The sequence below is a fragment of the Ursus maritimus genome, unplaced genomic scaffold (assembly GCF_017311325.1).
Source record: "Ursus maritimus isolate PB19 unplaced genomic scaffold, ASM1731132v1 scaffold_14, whole genome shotgun sequence".
NCBI lineage: Eukaryota > Metazoa > Chordata > Mammalia > Carnivora > Ursidae > Ursus > Ursus maritimus.
The window spans coordinates 39,744,035-39,769,416 of NW_024423786.1; the positions used below are offsets into that span (position 1 = coordinate 39,744,035).

Sequence of the window (25,382 nt, forward strand, 5' to 3'; positions counted from 1 at the left end):
CCTGTGGTCCCAGGGGCCAGGGTGGGGCACTCGCTCCAGCTCGCATTCCAAGCCCGGGCTCTGGCCTCCCGGCGGGCCAGAAGGTGTGGACCGGATGAATAGTCACGAGATCTGGATTCACTCACTGCCTCTGCCATCGTTTTCTCAGCACCCATTGTTTCACGCTGGCAAACTGAGACAGCGCTTCTTGTGCCTACTTGTTGTAGTGACTAAGGGAGGTGGAGACCCCTGGAGCCGTGACTTGGGCAGGGGATGACCTTTCTCCATCTCTCCTTCTACCCCCATCTTGTCCTGTCACTTGGGCCAGGTCAACCTGAAGTTTCCCATGTCCCTAAATAGAGGAGCTTGATGTCTCTGTGTGTGCCCTCTCACCTCCCCACTGATGCTGGAGCCCTGGGACTGAACAGCCTCATTGATGGTGACTTCCACAGCACCTACAATGGTAGGGACAAAGGCTGTGTTCCAGGGGGCCATTTGAAGTCTCACATCAGACTCCTTTCCTTTGCTCATGCCACACCCCCTCCTTGGTGCACCCCCTAACTGTGGAGGCCTAAAGCCAAAACCCTTTTCCCTTGCTCTGCACAGGTGTGGGTAAGGGAGCTCAATAAAGATTTGCAGGTGAGCTGGCCTGTATCCGATTTCTAGAATGAGGGTTTTTTTCTGGGGAGGTGGGAAGAGAACTACTGTATGGTATTGCACTCCTGCCCAAGATCCGCTCCATGCTTTCCTTCTTGCCGTGCTTCTCAACTTTGCTCAAAGTCGCAGGACTCGGCTAGTGGAGGGGCCTCCGGCCGGAGGATTGAGTGGGAAATCAGCCACGGACTTACGCGGGCAGGGTCTGCACGGGACCCCGAGGGAGGGGGAAGGTGGGCACAGGCTCCTGACTTCTTATCACCCCTCATTTGGATTCCCCTCCTCTTCAGGATGGAGCGGGCCTCAGGGGACCGAGGGAGGGACCTGCGGGGACAGCCTGGGCCCTGGGAGCTTCGACTGGGCCTACTGCTGAGTGGTGAGAGGGCCTAGTGAAGGCCTGGGGTTTTGGGATGTGATGGTGGGTCCTGGGGAAGCCAGCCCTGGGGCTCCTGGGTGGAAGCGCAGCGGAACTGGCTGACCCACTGTTCCTAGTGCTGGCCACCGCCCTGGCCCAGGCCCTGGCCCCGGATGTGCCTGGCTGTTCGAGGGGAAGCTGCTACCCTGCCACAGGTGACCTGCTAGTGGGCCGTGCTGACAGACTGACTGCCTCATCCACCTGTGGCTTGCATGGCCCCCAGCCCTACTGCATCGTTAGTCACCTGCAGGTGCGGCTGGGTGGGATGGGGGTATTGGGGGGTAGGGGGTGCTGGCACTGCCTGAAACACTGACCCTGACCTTGACTCTGACCCAACCCAGGATGAGAAGAAGTGCTTCCTGTGTGACTCCCGGCGCCCCTTCTCTGCTAGAGACAACCCAAACAGCCATCGCATCCAGAATGTAGTTACCAGCTTTGCACCACAGCGCCGGGCAGCCTGGTGGCAGTCAGAGAATGGTGAGGCCGTGGATGGGGCATGGGGTGAGCAGGGTTGCCCACCAGTAGTCTCAAGTCCCTGACCTCCGACTCCTGCCCCAGGTGTCCCCGTGGTCACCATCCAGCTGGACTTGGAGGCTGAGTTTCATTTCACGCACCTCATTATGACCTTCAAGGTGCCCGCATGTCTGGGAGCCTGCTTGAATCACCCTGCTTGGCTCCCCATTGCCCCTGAACAGGGTCCCAGCTCCTTAGCCCAGCCTTGCTGAGCTCATAGGCTGTGTTCTGGCTGCATGGAAGGCTCCTTCGCCTCCCATACCTTCTGTTGCCTTCTGCCTCCAAGCCTTTGCCCATGCTGCCCCAACATGAGGCTGGGTCAGGTGCTGCCTCCCTGGGCCCCATGACCCCTGAGCCTTCCCCCTAGAAGTGGCTGCCTTCCCTGATTATTGCTTGGCTTCCAGTGGTCACCCCCGCCTGTCCATGAGCTGCTTAGGGGCAAGCCCCAGCTGGGCAGGGCTCTCTTGATGGGCTTGGGCTGGTCTTGAGTCCTGATGCTCACTGATCAGCCATGCCCCCCACCCAGACATTTCGTCCTGCTGCCATGCTGGTGGAGCGCTCAGCTGACTTTGGACGCACCTGGCATGTGTACCGGTATTTTTCCTATGACTGTGGGGCTGACTTTCCAGGAGTCCCACTGGCCCCCCCAAGGCACTGGGATGACATAGTCTGTGAGTCCCGCTACTCAGAGATTGAGCCATCCACCGAAGGCGAGGTGAGGGCTGGGGTCTGACGTAGGGTGGGGGGAGGGGGGATAATGGGCCTGAGGCAGGGTCCAGTGTCTCTAAAGGCTCCATGTCCCTCCAGGTCATCTATCGTGTGCTGGATCCTGCCATCCCTATCCCAGATCCCTATAGCCCACGGATCCAGAGTGAGTGTTCCTCTCTTAGAGCCTGGCACAGTCCCAGCGTCCGGCTGGTGACTATTTGGGGCCTCAGTAGCTATTTTGGGTGCTTCTTAGGGCAGGTGCCAAGTCCAATTTAGCTCATACAGCAGTAGACAGGAGGTCTCCCAAGGTGACCTTGGCAGCTGCAGCCCCTGAGTGGGCAAGGGGCAACAAGAGCCTGCCTGGCCAGCTGGCTCCCAATCCTTTCCCCCCACTTAGACCTGCTAAAGATCACCAACCTACGGGTGAACCTGACACGGCTACATACACTGGGGGACAACCTGCTGGACCCACGGCGGGAGATCCGTGAGAAATACTATTACGCCCTCTACGAGCTGGTTGTGCGTGGCAACTGCTTCTGTTATGGACATGCCTCGCAGTGTGCACCCGCCCCAGGAGCTCCAGCCCATGCTGAGGGCATGGTGAGGACTTCAGCTGGCTGGAGTAGGGCTGGGGGCAGGAACAGGCCTGGCTGGACAGTGCTGACCACTTGCCTGCCCGCCTCCTAGGTTCATGGGGCCTGCGTCTGCAAACACAACACTCGTGGCCTCAACTGTGAGCAGTGTCAGGATTTCTATCATGACTTGCCCTGGCGTCCAGCCGAGGATGGCCACAGTCATGCCTGCAGGAGTGAGTGAGATCCTGGCCCCCATAGCCCCAGAACACTGTGGCCTGGCTGTGCCATGGGTAGAACTTAGAGCTGGCTGGTCAAGCGCCTAACACCCGGGCTATCTCCGAAAGTTATCCAGGCCTTAAGGGACTCCCTTAACCCTTTTCCACAGTCTGCTCTGGGCAGGGGCCCAGTACGATGCTGAAACCTTAAGTACCTGAGCCCCCACCCACAAATTCTGGCCTGTCGTCAGGGACCTGCACTGTCACTGGGACCCCTATTCCCCTTATCTTCAGGATATGGTTCCTCAACTGGCCTTTGTCCTGCCTTCCCCTCCCCCAAGAGTGTGAGTGCCATGGGCACGCCCACAGCTGCCACTTCGACATGGCCGCATACCTAGCATCTGGCAACATGAGTGGGGGTGTGTGTGACGGATGTCAGCACAATACAGCTGGGCGCCACTGTGAGCTCTGCCGACCCTTCTTCTACCGTGACCCAAGCAAGGACCTGCGGGACCCAGCTGTGTGCCGCTGTGAGGCTGGGTTTGGGCGTGGGAGAGGGAAGGCTGAGTCTGGGGTAGGAACTAGGAAGCCAGGCTGCTGTCCAGGTTGCAGGAGTTTGGGGTGGAGCGTGGGGGGTGGAGGGTGGAGCCAGGCTGGGAATCCAGCATGGGGGAGGCTTGGGAGATGCGTGGTGGTGGGCTAGTTGGGATAGGGTGACCCTGCGTCTCTTTTTGCCCTCAGCCTGTGATTGTGACCCCATGGGTTCCCAAGACGGTGGTCGCTGCGATCCCCATGATGATCCTGCTCTGGGGCTGGTTTCGGGCCAGTGTCGCTGCAAAGAACATGTGGTGGGCTCTCGCTGCCAGCAATGCCGTGATGGCTACTTTGGGCTCAGTGCCAGCGACCCTGCAGGCTGCCGGCGTATGTGCTTCTTGCCCTAGCTCCTGTACTGACCTTAACCCTTGACTTCTTACTTTCGACCCAATTCAACACCAGCACTGCCACAGCTCCCCAGAGTGTGTTGGGTCTCCTTCCCTGCAGGGTGTCAGTGTGATGCACGGGGCACAGTGCCTGGGACCACCTCCTGTGACCCCAACAGCGGAACCTGTTTCTGCAAGCGTCTAGTGACTGGACGTGGCTGTAACCGCTGCCTGGTGCGACTGAAGGGGCTTGGGGTTCTGGGGTCCTGCACTTATCCTCAGAGCACAGGGCTAGGGATTGGTGTCTATGCCCCCACGGGGTCGGTGCGGAGAGCTTAGGGTCCATTCCTGGCTGAGAGGCCTCAGGTCTGGGAGGCGAAGGGGGGAGCCATGGTCTAGGAACCGTGTTTTCACCAAGGGGTGGTAGAGGCTGAGAGCTGTCATTGGATTCCTGGATGGGTGGTGAGGGGGTCTGTTTCTAGCGCCCAGCAACCTCCTCTCCCCTAGCCTGGTCACTGGGGCCTGAGCCATGACCTGCTTGGCTGCCGTCCGTGTGATTGCGACGTGGGTGGTGCCGTGGATCCCCAGTGAGTGCTGTATAAGGGGTCCCAGGAAGGGTGGGGAAAGATCGTGGGCAGGAGAAGGGGTCCTTCTTGAGTAACTGTGGGCTTCCCAGGTGCGATGAGGCCACAGGTCAGTGCCGCTGTCGCCAGCACATGGTGGGGCGACGCTGTGAGCAGGTGCAGCCCGGCTACTTCCGGCCCTTCCTTGACCACCTAACCTGGGAGGCTGAGGACACCCGAGGACAGGTAGGGGGCAACTTTGGAGGGCAGGGCTTGGGTGGGAGAGGTGGCGTTATGGGTGGCGCTTTGCCTGGGGAGGGTGTCTGGCCTTGGACAGGGCCTCAGCTGAGGAGCTGGGGTTTGAGGACAGGCTGTGGCAGAACTTACCTGAGTACCCACCCTGAGCTGTATCCCTCCCAGGTGCTTGATGTGGTGGAGCGCTTGGCGACCCCTAGTGGGACTCCATCCTGGACAGGCCGGGGCTTTGTTAGGCTGCAGGAAGGTCAGACACTGGAGTTTTTGGTGGCCGCTGTGCCGAGAGCCATGGACTACGACCTGCTGCTGCGCTTGGAGCCCCAGGTCAGACCCTGTGAAACCTGACCCAGAGCTGCCCCTCTGGATGTGGTAGTGCTTCCCTCACCATCCCCTCCCCCCAGGTCCCTGAGCAATGGGCAGAGATGGAAGTGACCGTGCAGCGCCCAGGGCCTGTGTCTGCGCATAGCCCGTGTGGGCATGTGCTGCCCAAGGATGACCACATTCCAGGGACTCTGCAGCCAGAAACCAGGTGAGGGTGCTAATGGTAGCGTCTGTAACGGTGGAGGGTTGTGGGCCAGCCCTGATTCCCTGCAGGGTACTCGGAAGACACCGCTGCTCATACCTCTGTCCCTTGCTTCGAGTGTCCCTCCTCCTGAGTGCTATTCACCAGGTGCTGCTAGGAATGGCACAGGTCAGAAGACGGAAGCAGAACAAGGCCTGCTGTCTTCGGGGGTCTAAGTTCCAGAGGCCTGTGGCAAGAATTAATGGGAAGCCATTAGTGTCATTATAGGGAATGCCCGCAGGGGGAAGGGAAGGCTTGAGAACATTCTGAGCAGCAATGTGACTCGTCTGGTGATTGTTTCCTTCCGTTTTGGGTAGTATTTGTTTCAAGTATCTTTTGTCATCACCTTTTTTAAACTTTTTATCATGTAAGTATTCAAACAATACACAGAGGTGGAGAGACCAGCGTATAATGGGCCGTACCCATTATAGACGTTTTACCAACTGCGACGTGTATTTAACAAAGATCCCTCTACTTGCTGAGTGGAAAATAGACTTAAAGCTGGAAGCTGTTGAGTTAGCTGAGTGACAGTGGGTTGGACAGAGGTTTAGCAGTTGTTGTGGCAAGATGGTGAAGGTTCCAGAGGGTTCCAGCGGCAGAGCTGATGGCTTAGACATGGAGGAAGGGGAGAGAAAGTGGAAAATGACTCTAGCGTTTTGGCCTTGTTCATCTGGGTGAGGATTGGGCTCTTTACTGAGATAGAGACATAGGGAGAAGCAGTTCCGAGGTACTTAGGCATGGAGGAGAAGGTCAGTGGGTGGTTAGATTTCTGTGTCTGGAATTACTGGGAGGCCTCCAGCTGGAGATACAAATTTGGGGCTGATCACTAAGGAGATAGGTCTAAATGAAATGACCAGGGAAAGGAAGGGGGACCAGAACCAAACTTTGGGGTGTCTGAGGCCAGTAGAGAAGGAGGAGTTGGGGTGGGGGGAAATCAGAAGTGTGGACAGGGTTCCAGAAGGAGAGAGAAGAATGTCTCAGGAAGGAGGAAGCACTGCTTTCATCACATGCCGCTGAATGCTGGAGCAGACGGGAACAGAACAGAGGCTGCTGGGTTTGGCCACATGGAGGTCGATGGTGAGCTTGGTACAGGCTGTCCCCATGGCATGTTGGCATAAAAACTGCATTGGCGTAGGAGGCTAGAGTGGAGGCAGTGACCACAGTCTAGTTTTCGGAATTTGTTGGGCAAGCAAATTTGTTGAAAGCAAAGATAAGGTAATGGCTAACGGAGACTCAGTGATTGAGGGAAGATGTTTTCAAGGGGGATAAAAGAACCCTAGCATGGGTTTGCAGGCTGATGGGAATGACCTAGGAAAGGCAGGGCCAGGTGGCAGAGGGGCGATGATGTCGTCTTGGTGAAGAAGAGCAGAGGTTGTAGGTCAAGGTTGGAGGAAGTGTGAGGAGGCTGTTGAAGAAAAATTGGCAGGTATTTGTGCCAGGGAGATGCTGTGCGGTTGCAAAGTTGTGGGTAGTGTTTTCAGAGATTGGTCTGCACAGGTATAGGAAACCCAGTGAGCCATGTTTGTGGGACTCGCCTGTATCAATTTTCTGTTGGGCTGTCCAGCTGTCTGTTGGCATGACCCAGCCCAAGTGTCTTTCTTGGCCAGTGGTTTGGTTGCAGGTGTGCGGGGTGGGGAAGCCTGGGGTGGCGGGTGTAGGGACCCTGGCTGAACCCCATACCTGTCTTTATCTCCCCCTAGGTATATGGTGTTTCCCAGACCTGTCTGCCTTGAGCCTGGCGTCTCCTACAAACTGCATCTGAAGCTGGTGCGAACAGGGGGACGTGCCCAGACAGAGGCTCCCTACTCCAGACCCAGCCTGCTCATTGACTCGGTGAGGAGCCCCTCTCCCCACTCTGACCAAGAAGGCAGGGTCTGTGGGATGGGACCTGTGGCGGGGGCCGGACAGGAGGGGCCCGTGACAGAAGAGGCAGGCCCATGGTGGTACTCGGTGCTCTGGCAGTCCCGATAGGGTCCTGGGTCTGGGCCTCACTCTTCCTTGCTCGTCGCTTCAGCTGGTGCTGCTGCCCCGTGTCCTGGTGCTGGAGATGTTTAGTGGGGGGGATGCTGCTGCCCTGGAGCGCCGTGCCACCTTTGAGCGCTACCGCTGCCATGAGGAGGGGCTGGTGCCCAGCAAGACCCCTCCCTCTGAGGCCTGCGCCCCCCTCCTCATCAGCCTGTCCACGCTACTCTACAACGGCGCCTTGCGTGAGTGTCTGTGCTGTGGGTCAGCGGGGCAGAGGTGCGGGGGCCCCAGGCTGACTCGGCCCTCTGCCCCTGCCCCACAGCCTGTCAGTGCGACCCCCAGGGCTCACTAAGTTCCGAGTGCAAACCCCACGGCGGCCAGTGCCTGTGTAAACCTGCGGTGGCGGGGCGCCGCTGTGACCTCTGTGCCCCCGGCTTCTACGGCTTTGGCCCCACGGGCTGTCAAGGTACCTGCCTGCCTTTCTTCTCTCTTATTCTCTCTCCTCCCCATGACTGTCCTCCTTCCTCCCTCTGACTGTGCTTCATCCTTTCTCTAACTCTGCCTTGGACCCCCTACTCCCAGCACCAGGGCACTGGAAGTTCTCTTCGATTCCCCGACTTTCCTACCCTGAGCCCACCTAGATTCCCTCCAACTGCTTCCCTGGCTCAGCCTCTGCCTTGCCCCCAGCCTGCCAGTGCAGCCCCGAGGGGTCACTCAGTGGCCTGTGTGAAGGGACCAGTGGGCAATGCCCCTGCCGAACCGGGGCCTTCGGGCTTCGCTGCGATCGCTGCCAGCGTGGCCAGTGGGGCTTCCCTAGATGCCAGCCGTGTGTCTGCAACGGGCATGCAGATGAGTGCGACACCCACACGGGCGCTTGCCTAGGCTGCCGTGATCACACAGGGGGTGAGCACTGTGAAAGGTGAGCCTGGAGCAGCTAGGAGTGGGTGGTGGGTGGGTGGGAAGGCGACTCCGGGATCACATATCTCTTCCTGTCGCTCCCTGAAGGTGCATTGCTGGCTTCCATGGGGACCCACGGCTACCATATGGGGGCCAGTGCCGGCCCTGTCCCTGCCCTGAAGGCCCTGGAAGCCGGCGGCACTTTGCTACTTCTTGCCACCGGGATGGCTACTCGCAGCAGATCATGTGCCAGTGTAGGGCAGGCTACACAGGTGAGTAGCTAGATAAGGTGCAGGCATGGGATCAGGGTGGGGCAGCTGAACTGAACACTCATGCCTTCCCCAACTGTGGGCAGGGCTGCGGTGCGATGCTTGTGCCCCTGGGTACTTTGGGGACCCGTCAAGGCCAGGTGGCCGGTGCCAACCGTGTGAGTGCAGTGGAAACATTGACCCCACGGACCCTGATGCCTGTGATCCCCGCACGGGGCAATGCCTGCGCTGCTTACACCACACGGAGGGGCCGCACTGTGCCCACTGCAAGCCTGGCTTCCATGGGCAGGCTGCCCGACAGAGCTGTCACCGTGAGTGTGGGATTGGGAGGGGATGGCTGGGGTCGGGCTCTGCTGCTCGGGCTCCCCTTGATTAATGTGCTTGACTGCCACAGGCTGCAGCTGCAACTTGCTGGGTACAGATCCCCAGCAGTGCCCATCCGCTGATCGCTGCAACTGTGACCCAAGCAGTGGGCAGTGCCCATGCCTCCCCAATGTCCAGGGCCCTAGCTGTGACCGCTGTGCCCCCAACTTCTGGAACCTTACCAGTGGCCATGGCTGCCAGCCCTGTGCCTGCCACCCAAGCCGAGCCAGAGGCCCCACCTGCAATGAGGTATTGGACCCTCCCGTGGGTCCCTGGGTGGATGGGACCAGCTGTCTGTCTCGAGTCTCAAGAGCTGAGCCTCTGATTGAGGCGCTGACCTCTGCCCTCTTCCCACTCTAGTTCACAGGGCAGTGCCACTGCCGTGCTGGCTTTGGTGGGCGAACCTGTTCAGAGTGCCAGGAGCTCCACTGGGGAGACCCTGGGTTGCAGTGCCGTGGTGAGAGAGCCAACAAGGCCAGGGTGGCTGGGGGACTTCCCAGGATGCCCCACTGCTACCCTAACTCTGTGGTCTGCCCTTTCCTGCAGCCTGTGATTGTGACCCTCATGGAATAGACACACCTCAATGTCACCGCTCCACAGGGCACTGCAGCTGCCGCCCAGGCGTGTCAGGCGTGCGCTGTGACCAGTGTGCCCGTGGCTTCTCAGGGGTCTTTCCTGCTTGCCACCCATGCCACGCATGCTTCGGGGACTGGGACCGCGTGGTACAGGACTTGGCTGCCCGTACACGGCGCCTGGAGCAGCGGGTGCAGGAGCTGCAGCAGACGGGTGTGCTGGGTGCCTTTGAGAGCAGCTTCTGGCACATACAGGAGAAGCTGGGGACTGTGCAGGGCATTGTGGGTGCCCGCAACGCCTCAGCTGCCTCCACTGCACAGCTCGTGGAGGCCACAGAGGAGCTGCGGTGCGGATGGGCCTGAGAATACGTGGAGGGATGGGGCAGAGACCCAGTGGACCAGGGCTGAAGCTTCTCTAAACACCAACCCCCACCGGCACAGGCGTGAAATTGGAGAGGCCACTGAGCACCTGACCCAGCTGGAGGCAGAACTGACAGGTGTGCAGGACGAGAACTTCAATGCCAACCATGCACTGAGTGGTCTGGAGCGAGACGGGCTTGCCCTTAATCTCACACTGCGGCAGCTGGATCAGCATCTGGACCTGCTCAAACATTCAAACTTCCTGGGTGAGCTGTTGGCCAACGAGGCAGGTCGACCAGGGTTGGGTGATTTTTTAAATTTTTTTTTAAGGGAGAGAGAGTGTGAGCAGGGAGGGGCAGAGGGAGAGGGGGAGAGAGAATCTTAAGCAGTTTCCACGCCTAGCGCAGAGCCCAATGTGGGGCTTGATTTCAGGACCCTGAGATCATGACCTCAGCCAAAATCAAGAGTCGGATGCTTCATCCAGGCGCCCCAGGTTAGGTGATCTTTAGCTGACTGCCAGCCTCTGCTCAATATAGGTGCCTATGACAGCATCCGCCACGCCCACAGTCTGTCTGCAGAGGCAGAACATCGTGCCAACACATCGGCCTTGACAGTGCCCAGCCCTGTGAGCAACTCAGCAGATACCCGGCATCGGACAGAGGTGCTGATGGGTGCCCACAGGGAGGACTTCAACCGCAAACACATGGCCAACCAGCGGGCACTAGGCGAGCTCTCTGCCCGTACCCATTCCCTGAGCCTGACAGCCATAAATGAACTGGTAAGGCACAGTGTAGGGTGGGACATGTGGCTGTGGCTGTTCCTTCCACAGGGCCCTGACTTGTTCTGTGCCCGGCAGGTGTGTGGACCCCCAGGGGATGCCCCCTGTGCTACAAGCCCTTGTGGGGGTGCTGGCTGTCTGGACGAGGATGGGCAGCCCCGCTGTGGGGGCCTCGGCTGCAGCGGGGCAGTAGCCATGGCGGACCTGGCACTGGGTCGGGCCCGGCACACACAGGCAGAGTTGCAGCGGGCACTGGCAGAAGGTGGTGGCATCCTCAGCCAGGTGGCTGAGACCCGTCGGCAGGCAGGCGAGGCACAGCAGCGGGCCCAGGCAGCCCTGGACAAGGCTAATGCTTCCAGGGGACAGGTGGAGAAGGCCAACCAAGAACTCCGGGAACTTATCCAGAGTGTGAAGGACTTCCTCAGCCGTGAGCCTCCCGTGTGGCCCAGGCCATGTGGTTGTTTTACCTGTGTCTGTGTTCATATTTGTGTCCCTGTGTTCATACTTGGGTCAGGGCCTGCACTGGACCTATGTTTGTGACCCCACGTCTAGTCCCTCAACCCTTGCCTATATGTGGTCCCGAAGTCCGTGACCCCGAGTCTGTGCCCACTTAGAGTTCCTGTCCTTGTAGTTACATCACTATGCCTATTAACAAACCCATATTCCATGTGTGGTCCCACACCCCAAGATTATGTTCGATGCCTGTGCTGGAGAATCTGTGTGCCTGAGCCCTTGCCTGTGTCCCCATAGAGGAGGGGGCTGATCCTGATAGCATTGAGATGGTGGCCACACGAGTGCTAGAGCTCTCCATCCCAGCATCACCTGAGCAGATTCAGCACCTGGCAGGCGAGATTGCAGAGAGGGTCCGGAGCCTGGCGGATGTGGACACAATCCTGGCGCGTACTGTGGGAGATGTGCGTCGGGCAGAGCAGCTGCTACAAGATGCACAGCGGGCAAGGTCTGATCGTGACCCTGGCCCCTATCCTTGGCACCTGGTCCTGATACTTATAGTTCCTGATTCCCTCTCTTCCTCAGGAGCCGGGCCGAGGGGGAGAAACAGAAGGCAGAAACAGTACAGGCAGCACTGGAGGAAGCCCAGAGGGCACAGGGTGCTGCTCAGGGTGCCATCCAGGGGGCAGTAGTTGACACACAGGACACGGAAAGGACCCTGCACCAGGTGTGGTCTCTCTGGAACATCAGTGGGGCAAGATTATGGGCACGCACCCATAGACCTGTTTAACCCTGGGTCCACCCGTGACAGGTGCAGGAGAAGATGGCAGGTGCGGAGCAGGCACTGAGCTCTGCAGGCGAGCGGGCTCAGCAATTGGATGGTCTCCTGGAGGCTCTGAAATTGAAACGAGCAGGGAATAGCCTGGCAGCCTCTAGTGCTGAAGAAACAGCAGGCAGTGCCCAGGGTCGTGCTCAGGAAGCTGAGCAGGTGGGTTGAGGCAGAGCCAGCTGGTGGGGGTTGGGGTAGAGGCTAGGCCTCCACTGGGCCACTGCGCTGACTTTGCCCTCTCTATCCCCAGCTGCTGCAGGGCCCACTAGGCGACCAGTACCAGACAGTGAAGGCCCTGGCTGAGCGCAAGGCCCAGGGCGTGCTGGCTGCACAGGCGCGGGCAGAGCAACTTCGGGATGAGGCTCGAGGCTTGTTGCAGGCTGCTCAGGACAAGCTGCAAAGGCTGCAAGGTGAGGACTGGGGTGGGTGGAACGCCACAGGGGTGGGGCTGTGGGAGAAGGACCCTACAGCTGAGACCTGCCCCTCCTAGAGCTGGAGGGGACCTATGAGGAGAACGAGCGGGCACTGGAAGGCAAAGCAGCCCAGCTGGACGGGTTGGAGGCCAGGATGCGTAGTGTGCTTCAAGCCATCAACTTGCAGGTCCAGATCTACAACACCTGCCAGTGACCCCTGCGGGATTCCTACCCCAGCCCCCAGCCCCGCCCCGCCCCGCCCCGCCCCCGTTACTGCCTCTGCATGGAAAAGTTCCCAGCCTGACCAGGCCCCCAATAAACTGCTGTGAATTCCCACTGTGTAGTCTGGACTCTGATTTGGGGAGGGCGAGGTCTCTGGGCGGAACTTCAGGGTGCCACCAACAGGGCCAGGGCGAGGCCAAGGCACCGGAGCCCCGCCTCCTCCGTTCGGGCCCGCCCCGGAGCTACCCGCCGCCGCGTGCCCACTCCCACCGGAAGTGCGTCACCAGCTAGGCGCTCAGCCACCCGCGGCCGTAACTAGAAGTCGAAACAAAACAAGCGGCTGAGGCGGCGGCGGCGGCGACGGGACGGGGGAGGGGCGCGCCGGAACCGGAACCGACCAGACGCCGGAACCGGAACCGAGAGCGGGTTGCCAGGGCCCTAAGAGGGCTGGCGGCGGCGGCCTCGCTCGGTGAGTGGGACGGGCCGCAACTGGCCTGTCTGGCTGGAGCCAGGGAGGCCGCGACGCGGGCCCCGGGCTGCTTGTTCAAGGTCACGGGCCGTGCCAGCCTCGAACCCTCGAGCCCCGCGGCGTGTCGGGCCCACCGATGCAGGCTGGGCCGTTACTCTACGCCCGGGGTCGGCCTCCTGCCTCCGAGAGGACTGGCGGCGAGCGAGGGCGGCTTCCTGGAGGAGGTGGTGACGGGCCCAGGGTTTGGAGGCTGGAGCTGAGTCGCAGCCTGGCCGCGGCCGGGGCGCTGGTCTGTAGTCAGTAACCCCCGCAGCAGTATAGGCCGGCATGGGCTCTAGACAGCCCCTTTCTTGTCTCGGTGTCCCCGGGAGAATGGGGAGGGACGCGACCTTAAGTTGGGGCCTGGTGCAAGGAGGTGGAGGGTGTCCACCCCTCGGCTCTAGATCTGTCGTCATTCAAGATCCAACCCACTAGTCCCCCATAGAAGAACGTCCCTCTCTATGCCACACCACACATACACCTTGGGGAACACAAAGTAGTCACTATTTGCTCTGCTACCATCTCAGGCCAGGCTTGAGGCTGCCACGGGTCCTGGATTCATGGTTCATCCCCACTGTTACCTCAATTTTGAGAACTTTATTTTGGATGGAAAAACAGTCCAGAATCTACTGGTGGGTCTGTGGGAAACTGGGTAGAAGGTCTCTAGCCCAGTACAGATGAGTGAGTGGACCTGGGAAAGAAGGGGATGATGTCTGTTTCATTCTCAAACTGGATGCCCCTCCTATTTTGGCTCTCAGGCAGGGTTGCTGCTGAAAGGGTAGTGTGACAGCTAGATACCCTTTTCACCCCAGCTTTTGCAGGCCCCTCTCTGCTTGGGACAGCAGTTGGAGAGAAAAATCCCTCTTGGGATGTAGGAAGGAAAACCAAGCAGTGCATAAGAACAGGTTCAGAGGAGGGTGGGAGCTGGCAGGTGGCAGGTGGAGCACCTTAACCCCAGGACCTTGCCTGGGCAGTGGTAGCACCTGGGCTGAGCCTGTCTTCAGCCACAGGGCCTGGTCCCCTTGCTGCTTGATTGTCTTCTCCTTTCTGCCTTCCTCCTCCACCTCCTACTTCTCGGGTGGTGACTAAGCAGCCAGTGAGAGTGAGGAAAAGTGAGCACCCTGCTCAGAGTGCCAGCCCTGTGGGCTGGAGCCATGGCTCCTCTCCAGATTGGTTGAGGAGCCTGGTTCCAGGCCATGGCTGCCTTGATCTGGAGCCTCCTCTGTGAGGCTCCCATCTTTGCAGGTCTGTATGGCAGGTGCTAGGAGTCTCTGCCAGAAGTTGTTGTGGCTACTTATAATGTTTATTCTCCCTTCAGGATAGTCTGAGAATGTCCAGGGCTACATTAGGTGGTGGAGAGCTATTGCTCTGTAGGCTTAGTTGTATCCTGGGTTGCTGAGCCCTGGCTGTAACCGAGGAGCAAATCGTTGGGCCTTGGTACTGATCACTGGTCCCTTCTCATTAGGCTGTCGGTTCCTTATTGGAGAATTTGGCCACAAAGAGTTGCCAAGATAGCTGGGCCAGGAAGAAAGCGCCGTAGCCCTGACCCAGACGCCGTTGCCGACCCCGGGGCACTCTGGCTGTCGACCAAGCGGCTCAAGATGTCTGGCGGGGCCAGCGCCACGGGCCCAAGGAGAGGTCCCCCAGGATTGGAGGAGGCCACCAGTAAGAAGAAGCAGAAGGATCGAGCAAACCAGGAGAGCAAGGATGGAGATCCTAGAAGAGGTGATTGTGGCATTCCCAGAATGCTTGTGGTCTCCTCCTCCACCCTGTTGAGTGTATAGATTAGGGGTTGAGAAATGACATTTTTGCTGTTCCTTCTGTTTTGGTCTGATACTGAGAGAAGGACTCACAGCAGGCTAGGTAGAGCCTCAGCTTTAAGTCTATGTATCTGGCAGAGATCCTGAAGATCGTGCTTGGTGGGGTGGTGGAGTCTTGGAGGCTGCCTCTCCATCATCATTTCCCGGTTCTTTTCTTTGTTGTCAGGGTCAGCGTCCTCTCGGGAGGAGCAGGCCAAAGAGGGTGAGTAATGTGTAGGCCTTTTGGGTGTTGGAGTGCTAGAGGCGAGGAGGGAGCACTGGGACTCTAGTCTTCATCTGGAGCAGTTCTGTTAGGGCTAGGTCTCTGGCACCTGTTTATCCCCATCAGTTTATGGAGACCCTCATAGTCACTGGTACTCCTCCTACAGAGTTGTTGCTTGATTGGAGGCAGAGTGCAGATGAGGTGATTGTCAAGCTGCGTGTGGGAGCAGGTCCCCTGCGCCTAGAGGAAGTGGATGCTGCTTTCACGGACACAGACTGCGTGGTGCGGCTTCCAGGTGTGTCCATCTGCCCTGAGCCCAGCAGTGTATTTGAAGCCTCTGGTATTCCCCACCCCAGCTCACTGCCCCCCCCCCCTGTCTCCAGGTGGTCGGCAGTGGGGTGGTGTTTTCTATGCCGAAATAGAAAGTTCTTGCACCAAAGTACAAGCCCGTAAAGGTGGCCTCCTGCAGCTGGCACTGCCCAAGAAGGTGCCTCTGCTCACGTGGCCCTCTCTTCTGGTAAGTTCCACAGCAGAGTAGGGTAGGGATACCCAGTGTGGTTGACAGAGCCTGACTGCAGTATCTTTGGTAGAAGAAACCTCTAGGAACCCAGGAGGCGGTGCCAGGGCTGCGGTGCCAGGAGAATGGGCAGGAGCCATCTCCCATTGCCCTGGAGCCAGGCCCTGAGCCCCGTCGGGCTAAACAGGAGGCCCGGAACCAGAAGCGGGCCCAGGGCCGTGGTGAGGTAGGCGCAGGGGCTGGCCCCGGGGCCCAGGCAGGGCCCAGCGCCAAGAGGGCTGTGCATCTCTGCAGAGGGCCAGAGGGGGAAGGGTCCAGAGATGGGCCTGGACCCCGGGGTGATGCCCCCCCCTTCTTGGCTGAGGCAGCCACCCAGGTGAGAGTGGGGTACCTGTGGGAGCTGGGAGATGGGAGGGTTGGGAGATGGACTGCAGTGGGGGGGCCACCTGCCAGACCTATAGCTGATCCTGCACACGATCTTGCCACAAATAGGCTGAAGCTGAGGAACAGCTCCGGGTACCACCGCTGAACCCCCAGACCTGCCTCTTGGGCTCAGAGGAGAATCTAGCACTCTTGGCAGGAGAGAAGACCGTGTCCGCCAGGAGTGATCCAGTCTCCCCAGCCATGGCCCGGAGCAGAGACCCTGAGAAAGGTGACCGTTCCAAAGAAGAGATGGCAGTGGCAGCAGATGCTATAACCTTGGTGGATGGTAAAGGTGGGGCTGGCAGTGGGCAGGCAGGCACCCACCCTAGGTTGGGTTGCAAGGTTGGCGGGTGGATTGGGAATAGAACAGCAGTGGGCGAGAACCTGTCCTGAGTGGCGCTGAGCTGTGGTCTCAACATAGAGCCGGAGTCCATGGTGAACCTGGCATTTGTCAAGAATGACTCATATGAGAAGGGGCCAGATTCAGTGGTGGTGCACGTGTACGTGAAAGAAATCCGCAGGGACACTTCTCGAGTGCTTTTCCGCGAGCAAGACTTCACACTTATCTTCCAGACCAGGTGGGTGGGTGGGCAGGACATGGGGCAGAGGGTACACTTCAGGCAGGACAGTGTGTCTCATGCTCTTCTTCCCACCCTTCCTCCTGCCCTGTCCCTGTTCTGCTTCTGCAGGGATGGAAACTTCTTGAGACTGCACCCGGGCTGTGGGCCCCATACCATCTTCCGTTGGCAGGTGAAGCTCAGGTGGGTGGTTCTCGGCTCCAGCATTATGCCTGTCCCACCCTGGGCTCCATCTCCCTGGCCCATCTAGCCCGACACCCACTTCACCTAAGTCCCTGAGTTCAGCCTTTCCCCACAGGAACCTGATTGAGCCCGAGCAGTGCACCTTCTGCTTCACGGCCTCTCGAATTGACATCTGCCTTCGTAAGCGGCAAAGTCAGCGCTGGGGGGGCCTGGAGGCCCCAGCTGCACGAGGTCTGCACACGAGCTCCCTTCATTGTCCAGTCCACATAACCCAGACCCCCACCCCCTGCCACATGCTGCTAACCACCAGCCCCCTCATTCCCCCTTTTTAAGGTGCAGTGGGTGGTGCAAAGGTTGCCGTGCCGACAGGTCCAACCCCTCTGGATTCAACCCCACCGGGAGGTGCCCCCCACCCTCTCACAGGCCAGGAAGAAGCTCGGGCTGTGGAGAAGGAAAAACCCAAGGCTCGATCTGAGGACACGGGGCTGGATGGTGTGGCGGCCCGCACCCCCATGGAGCATGTAGCCCCAAAGCCAGAGCCACATCTGGCCTCAGTGAGAATCCTCGGGTGGGGAGGGGAGGGCCAAGGTTAGAGGCTGGAGAACCACAGGGCTGCTCTCTCATGCTCCTCCTTGCTCCCACAGCCCAAGCCCACATGTATGGTGCCTCCAATGCCCCACAGCCCTGTGAGTGGAGACAGTGTGGAGGAAGAGGAGGAGGAAGAGAAGAAGGTGTGTCTGCCAGGCTTCACTGGCCTTGTCAATCTCGGCAACACCTGCTTCATGAACAGTGTCATTCAGTCTCTGTCTAACACTCGGGAGCTCCGGGACTTCTTCCATGGTGAGAGCAGGGCCAGGAGCCCAGGGCTGTGGGCAGAGGGGATACCTTTCCCTGCTCACACCTCTACTTGGCTGCTGTCCGTAGACCGCTCCTTTGAGGCCGAGATCAACTACAACAACCCACTGGGGACTGGTGGGCGTCTGGCCATTGGCTTTGCTGTGCTACTCCGGGCGCTGTGGAAGGGCACCCACCATGCCTTCCAGCCTTCCAAGTTGAAGGTGATCTGTGGCTACTCCCACCCTGGCTAGAGAGGGTGGGAAAGGCTCGCCAGCTGGGTACATGGTGGGTGTTGGGGCTCCATGCTCACACTTGGCCCCTGCATCCAGGCCATTGTGGCGAGCAAGGCCAGCCAGTTCACAGGCTATGCGCAGCATGATGCCCAGGAGTTCATGGCTTTCTTGCTGGATGGGCTGCATGAAGACCTGAATCGCATTCAGAACAAGCCCTACACAGAGACCGTGGACTCGGATGGGCGGCCCGATGAGGTCAGGGATGGGGGCAGAGGTGGGGGCATATCTTATGCACATCCCAGTCCCCAGGTCTCCTTGATCCTCACCACTCTGCTCCTCAGGTGGTGGCTGAAGAAGCATGGCAGCGGCATAAGATGAGGAATGACTCTTTCATCGTAGACCTGTTTCAGGGCCAGTATAAGTCGAAGCTGGTGTGCCCTGTGTGTGCCAAGGTGTGAAGGGCTCCCCTGGAAAGCGGCCCCTAGCTTGGTCTAGCTAGCCTGGTCAAATTGGGTTGGGGGCATGTGCATCTTTAGCTGTTGTTTGGGCAAAGAGGCTGACAGGGAGGCCTTCAGCTTCTTTGTGGGCTGCAGAGGTCAGGCTGGGTAGCTTCCCGACTGAGGCAAAAGGGCGATTTGGGCTCAAAGACAGCTATAAGATGGGGTAGGGGTAAGATTGGAAAGACACGTGGGGTATGAGTGAGGGGCAAACTGACACGGGGAAGTCTGAGCAAGGCCTCAGTTGCTGGCGAGAGGGAGTATTCTCTCCTGGTAGCCCTCCTTGTCTGTCCAGTATTCTCAAGGCTGAGAATTTCCTGGTTGGCCCTGAGGCCCTGAGAGCCATCCGAGTGCATGGATTGGGCTCCCTGGGCATGAGCGTCCTGTCCCCCACTCCCGGTGCAGCCGCCTAGTGCCACTTGTGCATCCGTAGGTCTCCATCACTTTCGACCCATTCCTCTACCTGCCGGTGCCCTTGCCACAGAAGCAGAAGGTTCTCCCCGTCTTCTATTTTGCCCGGGAGCCCCACAGCAAGCCCATCAAGGTAAGAAGTGAGCTCCTATTTCTGGGCGATCCCAAAGACCCTGGCCCACCTCCCCCACGGACTCTACTCTTGTTACCAGTTTCTGGTGAGCATCAGCAAGGAGAATTCCAGCGCGAGTGAAGTGTTGGAGTCCCTCTCTCAGAGTGTGCACGTGAAGCCTGAGAACCTCCGTCTGGCTGAGGTACATCTGTCCTTCCCCAGGCTCTTAGGCACATGGATACGTGTATGTGCAGACACGGGTGAATGGTCGTTGGCATCTGTATGTGTACCCACGAACGTGCGTGTGACTGCACGAAACCCATGGGTGTGCTAGGACTTGAGACGTGAAGCCAGGCATTCGGGCTGTGCAAGAGAAGTGCTCTCAGGTCCCCAGGTTGACATTGTTGGGGTTTACTCCCCTTTTCGGTGGGGACCCTCAACTGCTCTTCCATCATCATACAAGGAGCTAGAGCTGCAGGACTATCTTTCTAGCAGCTGTGGTTTTCCCTGTATCCCGCTGCTCCCTCACATTATCCCGGATCTGTGTGCTAGTCTTTCCCAAAGGTTCCTAGCTTCCAGCCTGGAGTGCTCTTTTCTTTGGGGATGAAAGTGGGAAGGAGCCTCCTCTGACGTGGCCCCTCCACAGCAGCCGTGTTGCAGCCTCAGTGGGGCCCCACTGATTGATAGAGTGGAGGCCCTCGGTATGGATTGCTGGTTTGGTCGCTGCCTTTCTCACTCTTGGCTTTCAGGCTCTCTGATGCACCGGGCTGCTTACTTTGTTGGGCACTGAAGCTGGTGCCAACAGAGGCATAGGCTGCTTTGGGGCCGCAATCCCCACTCTGCTGCCCAGACCCAAGTTCAGGGCCAAGTCTCCTCCTCGTGCGCTGAGGCAGGGCCAGAGAACAGGCTCGTCCTCACAGAGGATCTGTGCGTGCTCTGTCCCCAGGTGATTAAAAATCGCTTCCACCGTGTGTTCCTGCCCTCCCACTCATTGGACACTGTGTCCCCATCCGACACGCTCCTCTGCTTTGAGCTGCTATCCCCAGAGTTGGCTAAGGAGCGGGTGGTGGTGCTAGAGGTGCAGCAGGTAAGTGAGGACCAACCTGATGGCACGAGGCCCTGCGGGAGGGGGTTAGTCTCACCCGCGCTGGCCTTGCTGAGCCGGACAACCCACCCTAGCGCCCCCAGGTGCCCAGCGTCCCCATCTCCAAGTGTGCAGCCTGCCAGCGGAAGCAGCAGTCAGAGGATGAGAAGCTGAAGCGCTGTACCCGGTGCTACCGCGTGGGCTACTGCAACCAGTGAGGGCCCCCCGCCTCCCCTTCCCCATCCCTTCTCTCCACGTTTCATGGGCACCCTACCTCCTCTCCCCATAGAGGCACATGTTTTAAGCCCTCCACTTACTGTTCTACTCTGCTAGGCTCTGGGTGGTGGGGGCAGGGCTGGCATATGCAGTTCCTAAGGCCAGAGGCTAACCCCCCAGTGGCGAGTCATAGGAGGTGGGGCTGAGGCCCTATTCTTAATTCCCCCTTCCCTCCAGGCTCTGCCAGAAAACCCACTGGCCTGACCACAAGGGTCTCTGCCGCCCTGAGAACATTGGCTACCCATTTCTGGTCAGTGTACCTGCCTCACGTCTCACTTATGCTCGTCTTGCTCAGCTGCTAGAGGGCTACGCCCGGTAAGTGCCCAGTGATTGGATTAGGGTGGGGTAGTTGGGGGAGCAGAGGCACCAGGTAGGCTTGTCAGGATTCTTACTTGCCTTGCTGCCTGTTGCCAGGTACTCTGTGAGTGTATTCCAGCCACCCTTCCAGCCTGGCCGCATGGCCTTGGAGTCCCAGGGCCCCAGCTGCACTACGTTGCTCTCCACTAGCTCCCTGGAGGCTGGGGACAGTGAGAGGGACTCGATTCAGCCGCCTGAGCTCCAGTTGGTGACCCCCGTGGCTGAGGGAGACGCAGGGGTCCCACGGGCATGGGCGGCCCCTGACCGGGGCCCTGTGGCCAGCACCAGTGGCGTTTCTTCTGAGATGCTGGCCGGTGGACCTGTTGAAGTTGGTTCCTTGCCTGCTGGTGAGAGGGTGTCTCGGCCCGAAGGTAAGAGTCTGCTTAGAAGGCTCTGCAGCTGGGGTAGGGGAGGTTGGGGGAAACTTATTTAGGTCCTGGTAGGTTGAGGAGCTCTGATTGTATGTTTTTTCACAGCTGCTGTGCCCGGATATCAGCACCCAAGTGAAGCCATGAATGCCCACACACCCCAGTTCTTCATCTATAAAATTGACGCATCTAACCGAGAACAGCGGCTAGAGGACAAAGGTGTCTGAGGCTGTGGGTGGGAGCCATGGGATGGGGTGGGCTGGCCATTGTCCACAGCTGCGTCACCCCTCTCCCCGCCTACGTGTAGGAGACACCCCCCTGGAGCTGGGTGAGGACTGCAGCCTGGCGCTAGTCTGGCGGAACAACGAGCGCCTGCAGGAGTTCGTGTTGGTAGCGTCCAAGGAGCTGGAGTGTGCTGAGGATCCAGGCTCTGCTGGGGAGGCTGCCCGCGCTGGCCACTTCACTCTGGACCAGTGCCTGAACCTCTTCACCCGGCCTGAGGTGCTGGCACCCGAGGAGGCTTGGTGAGGACGGGGCGGCAGGCAGGTCGTGGGGCAGGGCGGAGTGGAGATCTGCTGGTCTTGACCCCACCTCTGTCCGCTATCAGGTACTGCCCGCAGTGTAAACAACACCGAGAGGCCTCCAAGCAGCTGCTGCTGTGGCGCCTTCCTAACATACTCATTGTGCAGCTCAAGCGCTTCTCCTTTCGGAGTTTCATCTGGCGTGACAAGATCAATGACTTGGTGGAGTTCCCTGTTCGGTGAGCGATGAGCCCCTGCTGACCGTAGTCAGGTCATGGGGGGAGGGGGGCTAGCCTCCTGGGTGCCTGTTGACTGTCTCACCTTTCTCTGGCTGGGACCCCAGGAACCTGGACCTGAGCAAGTTCTGCATCGGTCAGAAGGAGGAACAGCTGCCTAGCTACGACCTGTACGCCGTCATCAACCACTACGGAGGCATGATCGGCGGCCACTACACCGCCTGTGCGCGCCTGCCCAATGACCGCAGCAGCCAGCGCAGCGACGTGGGTGAGGGCACACGCAGCCAGCAGGATAGGCGGTAGGGGTGGTGGCGCAGGTCATGTTCACACTCTTCCCACCTCGCTGTAGGCTGGCGCCTGTTTGACGACAGCACGGTGACAACAGTAGACGAGAGCCAGGTCGTGACGCGTTATGCCTATGTACTCTTCTACCGCCGGCGGAACTCTCCTGTGGAGAGGCCCCCCAGGGCAGGTCACTCTGAGCACCACCCAGACCTAGGCCCTGCAGCCGAGGCTGCTGCCAGCCAGGTGAGGCATGGGAGAGGCTTCGCAGTCTAGAGAGCTCAACTCGCAGACGGGAGGGGGTGGGGCACAGCCTCCTCTCCTCCAGCCATGGGTCCTTGGAGTCTTGGGATTCATGATCCTCTTACATCAGGGTCCTAGCTAGAGGGATCCCCATGCTGTAGTGACACTTAGAAAGGTGCACGCACACCAGGACATTGCTGTTGGGGTGCATATAGGCACCCTCTTGGCACAGGCTGAGTAGCTGCTCAGAACCTCACTGGGTGGTGGGATGCCACGGACTGTACTTTACATTCTCCCAACTTCCATTTGCACCTTCCTCACATGCCAGCCAGCCCACAGCCACACATAACGCCTTTGTTCTGATATGCACTCAGGACAGGGCCTATCCAGGCTGGCCATGGGCTAGGGTGGCCGCCACCCTCTCTGAGGTGAGCGTCTGTCCCTGCTGAGCCCTTGGGGTCTTCTGTCCCTTACTGACATGAGGTGCCATAGGTCTTGTGGGTGGGCACCTGCATCTCTTTTCTGGACTGGTTTCTTCCTTGTTGTCCTCTCCTCCCTTGAGCCCTCTCTGCTCAGATGCAGAGGAATCCTGATAGGAGACAGTGGTCACAGTCTATCTGGACGTGGATGGGAGGGAGCCGGATTACTTGGGTTCCAGCTCTACCCTCCCATGAGCTCCTCTGTGGGAGCCCCAGGCTAAAAAAACTGACCAGCTAACCATCTAGCCCGGCCAACCCCTGTGGGAAGCTGCATGTCAATTGGGAAGCTTCTTGAGGGGGCCAAAATGCTGTCAAGATTCGCCTGCCTTGGTGCTCTGTCTAAACAACCCTGCGAATGGCCCACTTGGCTCCCGCCTGCCCACCTCCCTGCTGCTTGACTTGGGTTGTGTAAGGGGTTAGTGCCAGTCACCTTGGGCGGGACTTTTGTGGCCAGGGGTCTCTGGGACACTGGGTCCCTCCCCACCCCCTGCCCCAGGTGCTGATGGCCGTTTCCGCACACTGTAGGCTTCCCGGATTTGGCAGGAGCTGGAGGCCGAGGAGGAACCGGTACCCGAGGGGCCTGTGCCCCTGGGTCCCTGGGGGCCCCAAGACTGGGTGGGCCCCCCACCACGTGGCCCTACCACACCAGATGAGGGCTGCCTCCGGTACTTTGTTCTGGGCACCGTGGCAGCTTTGGTGGCCCTCGTGCTCAACGTGTTCTATCCTCTGGTATCCCAGAGTCGCTGGAGATGAGCTCGCCTGCAGGCAGCTGCTGTGAGGTGGCCCACCTGCCTGCCCACCGGGCAATGCCTGCCTCTGTGGTGGGGACCAGCTCTGGGCTTGGGCCTCAGTGTGTGCATCTGGTGGGACAGGGTGGGCAATGTGGCTCCTGCAGGGGCAGAGCATCCTAGGGTGGGTATCCGTCCAGCTGTCTGTCCGTTCGTCCTGCTGCTCTGACCCTTGGCCTGGGGCTTAGCCCTGCCCAAGAAGCTTCCTGTATTTAAAGTGTTAATAAAGTGAGACTGTTCAGGCCCGATCTTGTCTCTCTGTCTCAACGCCGCTGCTGTCTGCGCCTGCCTTGGGACCCTCCCTTGGGTGCCGGGGCTCTGAGCCAGCACCCCCGGGATGCCAGGCAGCATACTGGGCAGCCCCCAACCCCTGTCCTCATATTCTGTTGCAGGGACTAGGCCCTGGCCAGGCCCCCGAGGTGGCCCCCACGCGGACAGCCCCTGAACGCTTCGCCCCCTCTGTGGACCGCCCAGCCCCCACCTACAGCAACATGGAGGAGGTCGATTAGCAGGTCCCTGGATGGTGGGGTGGGGTGGGGACTGGGTTTGGGGAATCCCCGACAGAGGGCCAGCTCTTTGCCACTTCTCCTTCTCTAACCCAGAGGACACTGGCTTCATCAGTGGGGGTTTGGGGGTATGATTTAGGTGGGAACCTCACAGGTTGGGCCCTCTTGTCAGCTTGACCCCCCTAACCCATGGACCTTGGCTTCTCCAGCCACCCCCAGTGCTGCGTGATTTGATTCTCAGTTGTACCTTCAATTCTTTCTGACTCGCATCATAAACGTCATAATTTTATTCTAAAAATTGTAATTTTTTTTTTTGCATTTTGGAAGTGATTGCTGCTGTTTAAATATATTTTAAAAATAAATGATAAATAAGCAGACTTAGTGACTGTGATGCACCAGGTGCTGTGGCCACCTCTCCCCATCCTATAGAGGGTGTGTATGTGTGTGTATGTGTGTGTATGTGTGTGTAGATACGTTAAAGACCCCGAAAGTGCTCTGGTCTGAGGAGAGATGGTGGGGTCCCACCTCAGCCCCCGTGGGTCATGAAGCCATCAGCTTTTGGGGCCTACCTGCTGCCTTTTGATCCCACTAGTTCTGGGTCTCCTGTGGAGGCAGCTGTGTTGGGCATCATTGTCAGTACTTCACACCTAAGGTGGATGAGTACCCCATGAGGCTCCAGAAGCCAGACAGCGGGTCAGGGAGGACTTCTTGGGCAACAGGAAGCACTGGGAGTACTGTCTTCCTCCTTCCCTAGTATCAGATCTTTCTTTGCTGCAGTCTGAGCACCATCTGGATGACTTAGTGGAGAACAGAACAGGAAAAAATTGCTGTGGGGAGAGAGATCCTGTTCCAAAAGGACAGGCAGTGAGCCCAGAGCTCATCTTGGCTGCCTTCGTGCGGGAGGGAAGGCGCGGGGTCCTGGCAGGCCATTTCTTCCCTTAAGTCTCTGAGACCTTGGCTCCTGGCCTTTGCCCCAGGCTGTTTACCCATAGTGGGTCTGTAGTCTTGTCCTTGTTTCAGGGCCTCTGTGACCTTGTATATAGACATAGCAAGGGCAAATCTTGTGAGAAGCTTCCTTGCCTCTCTCCATGGATAATGTTGCCTCTTTTCTCTAATTGCTTAAGGGTAAGGGTGGGTGTCTCCAGCCAGAGATGAGGAGCAGAGGTACTCATGAGGCAACTGTTTAGATAAGCCAGAAAGAGTATAAGGCAGGTGGGGGGCAGAGGGGCAGGATCTTGGCAGCCCTGTAGATCCATCCCTGTCCCAAGCCTCTGGGGCCAGTCTTAAAAAAACCTTAGCATGTGGGCCCTGCTAGTACACCTTAGCCTCAATTGGAGTTAGGGGTGGCGGTGAGCAGAGGGCGCTGCTGGAGGCTACCCCTGTGACCAGTGTTGGCTTTTTCTTATGGGAACATGGCACAAGGGCAGTGTAGGGTTGCTGGCTA

At 59.0% G+C, this 25,382-nt stretch overlaps 2 protein-coding genes across 15 annotated transcripts; both read left to right on the plus strand.

Annotated features, from left to right (window-relative positions):
- Positions 1–909: 909 nt before the first annotated feature.
- On the plus strand, positions 910–12,591 carry LAMB2 (laminin subunit beta 2). Its single transcript, XM_008704127.2, has 32 exons — positions 910–1,009; positions 1,126–1,298; positions 1,390–1,525; positions 1,607–1,680; positions 2,088–2,276; positions 2,369–2,432; positions 2,667–2,869; positions 2,957–3,077; positions 3,401–3,589; positions 3,801–3,980; positions 4,101–4,213; positions 4,487–4,566; positions 4,656–4,788; positions 4,963–5,121; positions 5,199–5,326; positions 7,060–7,192; positions 7,374–7,566; positions 7,647–7,790; positions 8,012–8,243; positions 8,330–8,493; positions 8,577–8,801; positions 8,885–9,102; positions 9,214–9,310; positions 9,400–9,772; positions 9,867–10,051; positions 10,322–10,563; positions 10,642–10,990; positions 11,314–11,521; positions 11,599–11,740; positions 11,825–12,001; positions 12,093–12,252; positions 12,333–12,591. The coding sequence occupies exons 1-32, from the start codon at positions 925–927 to the stop codon at positions 12,467–12,469; spliced, it is 5,406 nt and encodes a 1,801-aa protein (XP_008702349.2). The 5' UTR covers positions 910–924; the 3' UTR covers positions 12,470–12,591.
- A 225-nt stretch (positions 12,592–12,816) lies between these two features.
- Positions 12,817–24,313, plus strand: USP19 (ubiquitin specific peptidase 19). Of its 14 annotated transcripts, none has more exons than XM_040628821.1 (27): positions 12,817–12,946; positions 14,451–14,710; positions 14,972–15,007; positions 15,174–15,302; positions 15,391–15,524; positions 15,598–15,900; positions 16,017–16,239; positions 16,369–16,525; positions 16,637–16,708; positions 16,824–16,939; positions 17,042–17,262; positions 17,353–17,548; positions 17,633–17,766; positions 17,875–18,033; positions 18,120–18,230; positions 18,709–18,819; positions 18,899–19,000; positions 19,745–19,885; positions 19,978–20,096; positions 20,336–20,473; positions 20,573–20,886; positions 20,992–21,102; positions 21,191–21,407; positions 21,491–21,643; positions 21,748–21,908; positions 21,990–22,168; positions 23,170–24,313. In XM_040628821.1, the coding sequence occupies exons 2-27, from the start codon at positions 14,587–14,589 to the stop codon at positions 23,395–23,397; spliced, it is 4,089 nt and encodes a 1,362-aa protein (XP_040484755.1). In that variant the 5' UTR covers positions 12,817–12,946; positions 14,451–14,586; the 3' UTR covers positions 23,398–24,313. The 14 variants fall into 14 exon arrangements, with proteins under 14 accessions (XP_040484755.1, XP_040484758.1, XP_040484757.1 ...); XM_040628824.1 differs by having other exon boundaries at positions 17,048–17,262; XM_040628823.1 differs by having other exon boundaries at positions 16,017–16,233.
- The last annotated feature ends 1,069 nt before the right edge of the window (positions 24,314–25,382 follow it).

Excerpts from the sequence above, each read along its gene's own strand:
- LAMB2 (XM_008704127.2), top strand. The coding sequence starts at position 925 with ATGGAGCGGGCCTCAGGGGACCGAGGGAGGGACCTGCGGGGACAGCCT. Across the intron at positions 7,193-7,373 it reads CCAGCCTGCTCATTGACTCG|CTGGTGCTGCTGCCCCGTGT; the intron begins GTGAGGAGCCCC and ends TCGTCGCTTCAG. Across the intron at positions 8,494-8,576 it reads GTGTAGGGCAGGCTACACAG|GGCTGCGGTGCGATGCTTGT; the intron begins GTGAGTAGCTAG and ends AACTGTGGGCAG.
- USP19 (XM_040628821.1), top strand. The coding sequence starts at position 14,587 with ATGTCTGGCGGGGCCAGCGCCACGGGCCCAAGGAGAGGTCCCCCAGGA. Across the intron at positions 16,240-16,368 it reads AACCTTGGTGGATGGTAAAG|AGCCGGAGTCCATGGTGAAC; the intron begins GTGGGGCTGGCA and ends GTCTCAACATAG. Across the intron at positions 16,526-16,636 it reads ACACTTATCTTCCAGACCAG|GGATGGAAACTTCTTGAGAC; the intron begins GTGGGTGGGTGG and ends CTGCTTCTGCAG.